We start from the raw sequence: 13,206 nt of genomic DNA, 5'->3' as shown, positions 1-13,206 counted from the left end.
CGAAGATGGTCAGAGGGCTGACCTTCCTATGAGGACAGGCTGAGAGAGTTGGGACTGCTCAGCCTGGAGAAGAGGAGGCTCCGGGGGGACCTGATAGCGGCCTGCCAGTACCTAAAGGAGGCTTATAAGAAAGATGAGGAGGGACTTCTGACAAGGGCCTGTAGTGATAAGACAAGGGGTCAGGGCGTTGAACTGGAAGAGGGGAGATTTAGATTAGACATAAGGAAGAAATTCTTTGAGGGTGGTGAGGCACTGGAACAGGTTGCCCAGAGAGGTTGTGGATGCCACATCCCTGGAAATGTTCAAGGCCAGGTTGGATGGGACTTTGAGCAAGCTGGTCCAGTGGAAGGTGTCCCTGCCCATGGCAGGGGGGGTGGAACTGGATGATCTTTAAAGTCCTTTCCAACCCAAACCGTTCTATGATTCTATGAATTGTTACTGCCTGTATCAGTTTATGTACAGACAGAAACTGCTGTAAAAAAAAAAAAATACACAATTCAAAATTCGTCCTCACTGTTCCTAGAGTTTCCCACAGTGACTGTAAGAGGGAATGACAGAGCAAGGACCCTGCTGGGATGTTCTGGCATGTTGTTCCCTGCCACTGAGCTCAACTTCCCATCCTGGAGTGGAGGCTGAGCTCACGCCTCCCAGCCCAGCCCCTGTCCCAGCATGGCTTGGACACGCACCCACGCTCCAGAGCTGAAGGGTGCTCCTGGGGCCTGCAGGTAAGGTACGGGTGGGTCTCATCAGTGGTGTAACACATGGTGATGGGGAGTCAGGGATCATGGTATTATTCTCTAGAAAATGTAACAACAAAGTAATTTAATGGATTTAAAATTATAGTACAAGTAAACAGGGAAAACCTCAAATTATTTGTCTCCTAAGGTGGTTGTATCATTTTTATCAGAAGCATTTGCTGCTACTAGGAAGTATTTCAGGGTGTCGGTAGATGGATGGCTTACAAAGGTGTAGGAGAATCAAGTCAAGGTTCCATGCAAGCCTGGATTTTCACATGCAAAACAATGCAAGAACTTGAATGCTGCGTGTTTTTGAATAACATGAACTTCAAGTCTCTATGCATACAGACCATGGAAACAGGTTCCTTCAAAGTGGAATTATCAAGTCTAGTTTCCTCCTTGCTTTTGTCTTTAGTCTCTGAAACTCCCTCACCTCAGATAACCACAGATCTGCACCGACACACCGTGTTTGAGACTCCAAACAGGCAGGAGAAAACACGTTTAGCGTTAATCTGTGTGCTTCTTGGCCAGGTAGTGCATCCCTGGCTGCTGCCCTCAGTGCAGGGATCAGCGAGGGCGGCTTCCCTCTCCCTCTGCACCAGTTGGGAGCACCTTTGGAGAAGAAGGTGACTGGGACCAGTGTGGGCTGACCAAGGGCCAACCATGCCCGGCTGACCCAGTTGCCTTTGGCAATAAACTGGCTCTGCGGATGAGGGGAGAGCAGGGAATGTCATTTACCTTGAATTTAGCAAAGATGTCGCTGTCTCCCACAACACCCTTGTATCCAAGTCAGGATATTATGGTCTGGATGGAGAAAAGCCAGGTGGATAAAAAACCATCGAGATGTTTGGTTGGGCTTAGAGGGGGCTGGTTAATGGGCTGTCTCTAGCTGGCAGCCGGTAACAAGGGGAGCACTGCAGGGACCTGGCCTGGGATGAGGCGATGCAGAGCTCCGTCACTGGGTTTGCCAAACAAGAGGACAAGTTGGTGTGCTTGAGAGCAGGGCTGCCATCCTGACCTGATAAGGTGGAGGAATGGGCCATGAAGTTCAACAAAAAGTCCTGCACTTGGGTGCTGGGGACCAGCAAGGGCGGGCTGCTCCCTGGGAAATGGGGTTGAGGAGCACAGCACCATGGCTGGAGTGGGGCCTCACCAGGGCCCGCCCCACATGTGACAAACAGCATCTGGGGCAGCTGAGAGGCCACATCACCCCACAGGCTTGTGGGGACAGGGCAGGGCTGAGGTCAGGCAGGGACATCAATCTGCAGATCAAGATCAGGCCCTGTGAGGGGAACCAGGGTCAGGCACAGCTCCGGGGTGGCTGCAGGGCCCTGGGGATGTCAGCCTGCAGGTGGAGCCGGGCTTGGCGGGGCCCATAGCCGGCCAGGAAGGGCTGTGGGGAGATGGAGACCAATGTCCTACATAGTCTCTGGGGCAGGGACTACTGGCTCCAGGCTGGGCTGAAATGGTATCCTGGGCCAAGGACAGGGTGAGGGAGGACCTGGGGAATGGGTCATGGTCTGCTGGTGCTTTTGGGGCCCTGTGCCTGGGAAGGAGGCACCTGGTATGGGCTGGGACTGGTTGCTGGGAGCAGCTCTGAGGGAATCGTCCTCGGGTTCTGGTGGGCAGTGAGGGGGACATGGGTCAGCAGTGGGTCCTGGCAGCAACAATGGCCAACAGCAGCAGTGATAGCCAACGGCAGCCCGGGCTGTGTGAACAGAGGCAGAGACAGAGGTTAAGGGCAGTCATTATCCCCCTCCACTCAGTAGCTGTTAGAGCACAGAATCATAGAATGATGGAATGGTTGGGGTTGGAAGGGACCCTTAAAGGTCATCTAGTCCAAGCCCCCTGCAAGGAGCAGGGACATCTCCAACCAGATCAGGTTGCTCAGAGCCTCATCCAGCCTGGCCTTGAATGTTTCCAGGGATGGGGCATCCACCACCTCTCTGGGCAACCTGTTCCAGTGTTCTACCACTCTCACTGTAAAAATTTCTTTCCCAATATCTAATCTAAATCTACCTTCCTCTATTTTAAAACTGCATCCAGCTTTGGGCTCCCCACTACAAGACATCAATAAACTGGATCAAATTCAGAGGAGGCCACTGAGATGGTGAGGCTGGAGCACTGGCCCTGTGAGGAGTGGCTGGGGGAGCTGGACTTGTTCAGCCTGGAGCAGAGATGGCTTTGGGGAGAGGATGGACCTTACAGAAGCCCTCAGTGCCCCTGGAGAGATCACTGAGGAGATGGGGCAGGGTGGAGGGATGAGATAGCTGGTGTAAGTTGAAAGATGAGAGGCTCAGCCTGAAACCCATTTCCCCCACGAGGACAGTCAGGCAGAGGCACTGGTTGCCCAGAGAGGCTCTCCAGTCTCCAGCCTCAGAGATTTTCAAGCCTCAACTGGATGAAGCCCTGAGCATCCTGGCCTGACCTCAAAGCCAGCCTGCTGTGAGCAGAAGGTTGGAGCAGAGACCTCCTAAGGTCCCTCCCGGCCTGAGCTCCCTGTGATGAAACCACGAGATTTCTGCCTGTTCTTTCAAATGTCATTGAGATGTTATAAAAGTCAGAAGTTGTCTGGGGACACGAGTGACCTAATAGGTGGACAGAGATCTAGACAGAAACACCTCCTTAGCTCATAAACTGTGTTTCCTTCTGAAACCAGGCTGAGGGACTGCGCCACTGAACTCAGGCACCCCATACCCTGGCTGTAGTAATTAAGGTTGAAAGACAGTGGCGAGTCTCACACACCATCACGCTGCACGTGGCAGCCAGGCTCCACTCAGGCCTAATTCCAGCCAAAGTGATTTGCATGTGGAGCCCAGCACCTCATAAAACTACTCATCAAGTACCACCCTTGGCCCCTACGTGGAGTATCAGCTCCTCAAGGCAAGATGTAGGCGTGTGGCTCGCAAAGGGGTTAACACGGCTACTGTAATGATGCTACGCTGATGGAGAACTATTTGTGTACTAGTGACTCGGCAGCTGTACGCACGTCGCTAAGGCGGCACATCCGTCCTCTGCACGGGGCAGGACTGAGCCACCCAGCCGGCGTAACCACTGCCTACAGCTGCGTGACGGACCGCGGCTGGGTGCTCTGTTTTAAATTTATGGCATCCTTTGCATCAGCACCCTGGCAACAATACTAAGATGCTGGATTTTATTATTTTTTTTTAATAAACTGTCTATTCACAGTAAGTGAAAAATAAACACAGTACCAATACATTTTTTCATTTGAATGCATAATTTATTTCAAACAAATAATTTTAAATATGAAAATCCTATAAATTATGAACATTTATACTTTTGCCAAATAAAAAGTTTGGCAGAGCGAAGGTGTCAAGCAAAATCTGGCTCTGCTAAACTGAATGGCACTGACTGCTGTTCAAAATGTACTTCTCCCTATGTTTTCACACAATTGACTGTTTCACAGAATACAGTTATTCGGTGTAAATACGAGTTCACAGATCCTCAATAGGCTGCAGTCTTCCACAACTGACTTATGACCAAAAGTAGTTTTTATTTGCTTACATTAAATCAAGCCACCTGATTTCCTGTATATCCAGAGCACAGCAAATGAAAAAAAAATTATGCCAACAAAGTGAGAACTTAATCCAACTTCTGTTGAACAGGTAGAAAATATTTACAAATAAAAATGTTCTAAACCATCTACTTGTAGTCAAGAAATACTGTATGACCATTTACGTCCCTTGTAAACATTTAGTTTATTATTCTTTACCTTATGTAGGCTGATATTCCAAATTTTTGGATTAGCATAGTTTGCAGAAATATACAGCAGCAGGAATTCCTCACTGATACTCAGCTGGTTTTATTGTCTTACTCTATAGAACCCTGTACAGACAGAACAGAGCCATTTACAGAATTTCTCCTTAGAATACCACATTTTACAAGATTGCAATCACACAGTAGTCATTTCCTTCCAGCATTGCATATGTCAGCATGTGCTTATATCCTTCTGAAACAGGCGTGTCACAGAGATCGATTCTGACTATAAATACGTCGTTTCTATTAGTCCTTCTATGTACAACAAATCACCCCAGTATAAAGTAATAATACTTACATATCAGTACAGTTTTGAACTACAGACCCACTTCTTCAACGAAGTTTACAGTACAAAAAATAAGGATACCAGTTACCTACTATAATATTTTCATCTTTTAGTTTCTTGTGGAGTATTCAGTGATACAAGCATTGCTTGTTTTTTGTAAAATATATTATTTTAAAATACCAGTATACTGTCCTTCCAGTTACAAAAATATAATTATGTCCTACAGAAATTTTATTGAATTAAAAACTGTATAAAAAATATGGATCATCCTTTTAGACTATATGTGAAATTAGAAATAAAGTAGAAGAAAATGTATAATTATTTAAAAATACTATCTTCTGGCTCAGTGAGCCACTTCTGATTTTGCATAAAAAGAGATCAAAGCTTAGTTAGAAATTTAATGGCCAGGGACGAGTTTTTGGCTACTGAGTAATAATACTATACTATTACTGTGGCTGAAGAAGAGCCACCGGCAAATGGCTACAGCCATTCAGTCTGAAGGATACAAAGTACCGCGGTGACGGTGGGAATGGTTGAAAAATATCCAAAAGGGATGGTAATTTAGCAAAAGGCAGAGAGCATTTTCTACTGTTTTTATTTACTTCATATGTAAAATCCTCAGGAATTTCACTGAGTTTTCCAGTGCTGTGCCCATGCTGAGCTGTTTCCCATGCACTTGCAGCACTTCTGTAGCTCACATTGCTCGCTGCTCTTGCAGTGCTGAGGAGAAAAATCCCAGTGTGGAATCTGCCTCAACTGCACGGCAGAACAAGCACCACCAGCGACATTGCTGCTACACTTCCCAGGAAGGCAGAAAAAGAACAATCATACAGAATATGCTGTAAAAATTGACCAGGTTTCATTTTGTGGGGAGTGTTTGTTGGGTGGGATGGATTTACACTATCATGCTTCCTCTGGTAAATGAGGAAAACTGGAGAAACAGCAATTTATAAAAAAAAATAGCCTCTTGGTTTTCTGTTAAGTCTTGTGAGAAAAAGTAGCTCAAGCTAGAATTTATCCATTCCAGCACCGCGTAGCTGGCAGGAGCCTAAGCCACTGCTCGCTGACTCAGAGGAAAGCCATCTCTGGAGCTACACTGCCCAAAACTCCACAGTTGTTTACCTTCTATTATTTTGGGAAGGGATTTTTTAACATTCTTTTTCCCTGCTAGGAGAAACAACAATAGTGAAGCCACATATTTGGTACAAAAGTCAAATGCTCAGCTAACATAACATACTAACTTCTTTAAAACTAATGAAGTTGTACCAATTTATAGCAGCACAAGAACTGGCTCAAAGCATTTTCCATGTTTTTGCCTGCCCAGAAACTACCGAGCTATCGTGCCATCTTAGTACCACGGGCCCTTCATAGCTCCGATTCTTTATCTATCTCATCCAGGTAGTATTCGTCATCGGTGGTGGTGTCACTGTCCGAGTCCGAATAAGCTGCTGGGTCTTCCTCATAGAAATCAGTTGGCTCTTGGGGGGATGACGCAGTCGATGACATTTTGCTCCCAGCAGAACTGGAGCTTAAAAGCTGAGCCCTGTTTATAGAAGGGGTCTCTCCGTCTCTGAGAACACCAGGGTTATTAAGAAGACAAGGTCTCCATAATCGCCCTTCTGTGAGTGACCTCTTGATATTTTCCAGGAAAGCCAGCTGCTGTTCTTTGCCAAATATACCAAATTCAACAGAAGGATACATCAAATTTCTAGTGCTGTAACATTTTTCATCATCCGATGCCCAGTTTTCATTTTCATCATAAGACAACAGCTCTGAGTAAGATTTAAATCTCTTCCCATGTATACCATCTTTTGGTAGAATACTGCTTCCCAAGGCAAAGGTCTCATGGGAATCTCGAGCACAAATACTCTCAGAAAGGTGACGCTCACGGTGGCTTTTGGCATGACTCTTGCGCAACTGATAGCTACGCAAGTTAGCATTTTTTAAGCTAGCAGACCGAGAGCTATTTTGATGCTGACCAAGCACTGTCTGGGGAGTCAAGTTTTGCTCTGGACATATGTCTGCCTGCAAGCAGCTATTTACATAGGTGTTGGAGTTTCTGTCAGTTAAAAGCGGCAAGGGAGGACTGCAGGCACGACTGCTAGCTCTTCTCTTCTCACCGTCCAGTGAGTCTGATGTAGTAGCACTGGGAGAGATGGGCTGGCTTTTGCTTTCCAACCTGAGATCAAGTGTTTGGAAATTCTTATTTCTTGCATTTACTGCTTTATCTGGAAATAGCGTTGTAAGACTTGGCCTATTTTCTACTTTCACTGGAGCTTTTTTGGGACTGATGGCTTCCTTCTGGGTGTATGAGCTTGGAGAAGTCCTCCAATTAGTGTTATTAACAAGCAAAGAATGATCATTCTGATTTTCAGTTGTCTTATTCTCAGCTGTTCTTATTCGTTGCGTGTTCTTATCAGGGTCCAAAATGTGATTCTGATTTTCATTGTCTGACTGCAGGAATGGCTGATGGGAATCCGTTGAAATCAATGAGTCAAGGGACATGTTGACCTCTAAAGAAGTGGCACTTCCATCATTCTGTGAAAAAATGTTACTTATATGCCGTTTGGGGGGCAAATTTTTACTTGAAAATTTTCGGCTTGTTTTGTAAACAGCTGCCAATTTATTTTTAATGGAAGGCCTATTTTTCCTTTTTTCTATATCTTTGACTTTGTCTCTTGTGCAGTCAGAGAGAAGCTTTTTCTCTTCTTCTGCACGCTGTGTTATCTTCTGATCCTCTGTAACCCTGAGGGCTTTATCTCTACAGTTAATGTTCGAGCTGCCTTCACTGTGCCCTTCTGATTTCTGCAAACCACTATAATTTTTACTCATCCAAATACCCTGTGAGTTTTGCTCTTTTTTATTTTTTGAATTCTTTAATTCATCTGTCTCTGTGCTAACCACTCTGTCTAACTGAAGTAATGGATCAGCACTGGAAGCTGTACTTACCTCAGATGCTTTGGCCTGAGACTCTGAAAGCACTTTGCTACAAGAGTTTAAATCATTTGCGTTTTTTCTTGAACTGTCAGCCCTTAACTGCAGCCCACTATGTTTGTTATTATACAGAGGGGTGGTTTGGTGTCGGAAATTCACTCTCTGTTTGACTTCGGTACTATCCCTGTACGTGTCTCCCACAGGAGGAAGCGGCACGTCAGCACACTGTGTGTTACCGTTCCTTCCAAGGGAACTTTTCTCTCCTGGGTGGAGGAGTAAACTGTTCAGATTTTTATTGGTGTTCACTGGAGGGGGCTGGCAGCAGTTTTCAGAGTTTCCCTTCTGTATAATATTGTTATTTGTTGAAGTACAGTACAAAGGATTCTCTAAACGTCTGCCTGGCTTGGGAGGGGTTGATAAAGTGGAAATCAGAGGTGTGGCTGTTTGTAAAATTTCCTTCTTTTCTTTTAGACATATTTCTGTATTTTGGCTGCTTGAAGCATCAGAAATAGCCTTACCTGACTTAGCCACTATTTCAGTGGATTGTGGGCCACTAAAAGGAATTTCTTTTGTCACCATGTCAGAAAGCACATTTTCTGCTAATGAAAGATCTGCTGAACTGTCTTTCCTGTTATGTACCATACTTGTTGACTTTGAAGTACATATATTCTCAGAGCTAGGAGATAAGTGAGAATTCTTTTCTTCACTATCCACAGCAGTTCCTAACTTCTGAGGTGCGACCAGAGCTGAAGATACTTGGTCAGAAGAAAATGAAGGCACCTCTTTTTCCAGAGCACTGGGGGAAAAAACATTTGCTAAACTCACATGACCTTCGTTTTTCTTGTTTTGTATTCTTGGTGACTGAGCATTTTCTTTGGGACAAGATAAATCTGCATCCTCTGGATCATCTCTAAAGAGGTTACAAAATGTTCTTGAATGCCTCCGTGGTAACGTGTAGTAAATTGAAACTAGTTCATGATACTTGATATGATCTTCATCAACACAAACTGTAAATGTGCTTGTAGTTTTATATTTCTGCAAAAAATTTCCCCTTTCCTTAGAGTCTGAAAACACAGAGGATTCTCTTCTGCTTATACATCTGCATCTGTCTGTCAGTTCAAGTGATGTACTACTACTTAAGGAATCATTAGGACTTTTGGTTAAAGGACTGGGGTAATCTTTTTCTCTGTTACTTGTAAAGGAATGTTTTGAGTCTAAACAAGACACATCTCTTTGATTAGAACAACAGGCATCCGCTCTATGTGGAGTTTCAGACCATAAACAATCATATGTTGTTCTGTTTTCTCTAGGTAAAGAGATGGGCGTATCTGACATAATACTACCAGCGATGCTAGCTGATTTTCTAGGCAAAGTGTAATAAATAACAAGTGGGTCATGAGATTTGAGGCTGTTACTGCTAGGGGAGCCAGCAAAGCTGCAGCTACTGCTGTGTCTCAGTAAGCTGTCTTGCTTGTGAAGCCTTTCAATACAAGGTGAATTACTCCTTATTTTTCTGCTTTCTTTTTCAAGGCAAAAATAACTTAAACTATGTTCAGAGGTCTTGGGGTCTCCATCAAAGCTATGGACATAGATATTTTCTGAACTTCCATTTTGTGGAGAACTAGTAGTGAATTGTCCTTTACAGTTCTTAGTAACTAAAGTGCTTGTATTTTGCAGTGTTTTCTGTGAAATCTTTTTGGTAACACCTGTTCTGCTCACTTGAGCTGTTTTTCCAGCTTCTGCTTCAGATTCAGTAACCGTGCCATTTACTGAAGAGCTAGTTAGTGTTTCTAAACATTTAAAATTGTCTTTATGAGAAAGCACTTGTGGAGAGCTTTGAGAGGAGCTAGATGAACATTCAGGAGGACAGGACAACATGCCTTGACAGTTTGCTAATTTTTCAGTGGGTGGAGCAGAAGCAACCTTCAGCAGTGAGGACTGCCCCTTTGGAGTAGCTTGAGTAATGGCTTCTGCACTCCAGTTATCCTGTTTGATGCTCTCTCTTTTTGCTGCATAATGCAGATTATGTTCCCCTTCTTTCTGACTTGGAAGAAAAGGTCCCTTCCTGCTCTCATCAGCTGGCAAAATACAGGGAGGCTGACTGAACGCACTGTTGGGTGTGCAGTCATTTTCCTTCATTTGTACATTTCTTTTCTCACCATTTGATGTGTACATTTTTGCAGTATCTCCTCTGGCAGTGACCTGGGTTTGTCTCTTTGATCTCACTGTGTTAAAGAGAGATGCATCGCTTTGCAACATGGCCGAAGCAGGGCTGTTACGGGGAAAGCTCTGGGTGTTGATGTAGTTTGTATCTGCTTGTTGAGAAACTGACTGTAACAGCATGTCTTCATCTGGCAGTTTCGTATCTTCAGCTTTTTCTGGTTGTGTAAAGTCTGCCTTAGTACTTCTTTGGGTAACAGTGACTGCATTCCTGTTCAGTCCTATAGGTTTTGTTTGGTCCTTCAAATTAGGAAAGACTGACTCATCATTTCTCATACTAGATGAAGAAACTGAGGAGTTACAACTTAGCCAAGGCTGACAGCCCTTGGCAAATTCTGAAAGAGTTCTACTTGTGCTTCTTGTTATCCTTCTGATAGTCGTATTTTCTGGACAATACACATGAAAATCATTCTGCAGGCGCTGTGAACCAAACTTGGCACTCTTTGTACGTGCCCACTGCTGGTCATTTAAATTGGCCATAATCACTTCAAAGCTGGCATCAGGAGAAATAAATGCTTCATCACTGTAATACTGAGGAATATCAGCCCAAGAAGGATAGGTGTCGTCTTTTCCATATGGAGAATTTTTTTGGTTTGCATACAGCTTGCCAGGAGAAGAAGTAGCTCTACAGTAGGATCTAGAGAGGTTACTTTCCGATTTGTATAATGGATAATTTTCCCAGTTATCAAAGGGCAATGGAGAAGTAACTTTGTCAGGGCAACTAACTCTACTAAAGCAATTACTGCTTGAAATGGATCTTCTGTAGTGGTGTTTTGAGTGGTAACATGCGTATTTCTTGGTTTCTTGCAACGAGGTGGGATATTTACCATGGTCTGTAGCATGAAACTCCATCAGTGATTGGGTTCTAAACATTTTTTCTTGAGTTGATGTTTGTCTAGGAGAGTCTGGTGTGTTGTTCCATACAATAGAAGACAGAGGAATTCTCTTTGGGGTCTGTCGACCAAACCTTGGTACAAAACCATTGTTGCTCTCCCTTGCCAATGGATGTTGTAAACTAGATGCTGATAGCTGGTCAGAAGATACTGATGATGGACATCTCTGAAGGGAACATACAGAGTAACTTCTGTTAGCTGTATCCCTGTTCATACAACTCTTGTGCCTAAATCCACTGTTCTGTGTTACAGAAGGAGGATACAAGCTACCTTCTGAAGACCTTCCGAAAGAAAGAGAAGACAGCCTGCTGCTTGGCAGATGAGGATTTCCATCAACTGGATCACCATATTTGTAATCTTCCTGAAAGGCTGTCTGGTGCCAGTTTATATATGCACTGTGTAATTTCCTTGGTCTGATGAAAATCTTGTGTTCATCTTTGGCTCTTATTGTTTTCAGTCCATCTGGGAAAAATGTGCTAGGCATGTCACTCCAGTCATTTCTGTGTTGCCGTCTACTAGCAGTCTGTCTCTTTAAAGTAGGGAATGCACTACTGTATTGGACATTTGATGCACTACTAGTAGAAACTGTCCTGTCCAATGGGTCCTGGGCTTGTTCCTGGGCCAGCTGGTCATCCAGATCATTTAGAACTGCACAGGAAAAAAAACCAGATTTTGTTTCCTTTTGTTTCCTAGGTTTTGTTTCCTAAATCTTCTGACTATTTATTTTTAAAAGTTTCATGTACTACATTAATAATCAGAACTGGTTTTGAAAGGAGTCGGCTTCTCAGCATTCAAAACCCTTCCCAAAACACACATTCTTCCTCCACAGGACCTTTCAGTGGTCACCCATTATGACTACAAGGAAAAAAAATGCACTGTTCCATGACTGATCTTAAAACTGCTCTTATGTAAATGTTAGCCTTTATGCTATTTAAAAGAAAACCAAAACAATCTGAAGTCTGAATTCTTACTCATGCGCTATCTATATGTGTGTATATGTAAACTTTCCAAATCTAGTTTGTAAGCAAAATATTCCTGAAAATAATTCAGTAAGCAAACATGGACCTTCCTATGGGTTCACAAAGCGCAGTTATGATGTAACTGTAAGAAAACACAGAATCCGGCAAACCATCAAACAAGCATATTCAGTAGCCTGGCATGTCCACTGTTCACTTCATTCAGAAAATAAGTTCTTCACTAAAGTGTAGCTTACTACTTTAAAATGAGCACTGAAAATTGCTTTTTCTGGATAAAAAAGGATAATGAAATAGTTAGGAACCTGTGAATCATTCTACCAACAAAGCTGTATGTCTCATGAACTGGAATTAAACACTATACAGCTCACTTAACCAAGATATTCAGTCATAAGACTGAGTGACAGTAATGTATTTAATGTATTTTTATTGTCAAAACCAATTATGCCCTCATTAATGGTATTCTTTTTGTATTTTGAAAATAGCACACACATGATATAAACTCAAATGGATATGGCTGTTTTGTTACAGCATTTCCTAATCCATTGAAATAAAAAAGTCTAACTGATCAGTCATTACAGATCTGTGCTAATAGTACAGACTGATTAAGACAGCATTAATGGGTATGTATAGTTGGAATAAAAGGTGATAGAAATGTACTAAAATTCTCCATTTTTCTAAGTTTCTTTTCAGCACAGAAAAGACTCATGAGAGAGTCAGTTTAGAACAAGAAAAAAGACTAGTTGGTTCTGAGACTTCCATTTGCAGGGCATCAGCCAAGCTACGTACAGTTTTCCTCTGTCAGTGGCCAACTATGCACAGTTACTGCCACCCAAAAGCAGTGACAGGGATGTGACTTTCAGAAGAACCACTGTCCACCATGCAGTGCTCTCCTCTTCCAGCACTGCTGACTCTCCCACTGGTTCCCAATCTTTCAGTCTGCGACCTCTTGTAATTTTGGGTGGTAGAAAGTAATATTTGTGGCTATTTTTTTTGTCATAGATCTAAGAAAGATTATTGAAGAACACCTCTGTACTCCCACAGGCTGGGTCTGATCTTGCCTTGCTTCCCAGCAATCAGGAAAAAAAAAAAAAAAAAAAAAAAGAATCAGCAACTTTTGACTGGTGCTGTAAGGGCTCCCAGAACGCTAACTGAATGCCATAATGCCTCTTGCTTCTGTGGTTTGAGGCTTTACAATTCATAAAAACAGGTCCAGTAATTAATAATTATCAAAATTACGCATGCAGGAAACTGGGATGAAATTCTTCACACATAACTGTATGTCTGTATCTAAAGGATGCAATATAGGTTCCTGTCAGAACCAGCAGAGAGAAAAGTGTACTTTTAAGCTGTGATTCTTCTGAACTGGATCAGTATGAGATGAA

At 43.3% G+C, this 13,206-nt stretch overlaps 1 protein-coding gene across 1 annotated transcript in view; it reads right to left on the bottom strand.

Moving 5' to 3' along the window:
• Positions 1 to 3,962: 3,962 nt before the first annotated feature.
• Positions 3,963 to 13,206, bottom strand: part of EXPH5 (exophilin 5) — a 35,536-nt gene continuing 26,292 nt past the window's right edge. Inside the window, exon 6 of the mRNA XM_086739556.1 lies at positions 3,963 to 11,495. Coding sequence (XP_086595682.1) covers positions 6,166 to 11,495 — 5,330 coding nt within the window. The 3' untranslated portion in view covers positions 3,963 to 6,165. The remainder of the gene's footprint in view (positions 11,496 to 13,206) is intronic.

The sequence above is a fragment of the Chlamydotis macqueenii genome, chromosome 1 (genome assembly GCF_036417535.1).
Source record: "Chlamydotis macqueenii isolate bChlMac1 chromosome 1, bChlMac1.mat, whole genome shotgun sequence".
NCBI lineage: Eukaryota > Metazoa > Chordata > Aves > Otidiformes > Otididae > Chlamydotis > Chlamydotis macqueenii.
This window is presented reverse-complemented; position numbering and strand designations above follow the sequence as displayed.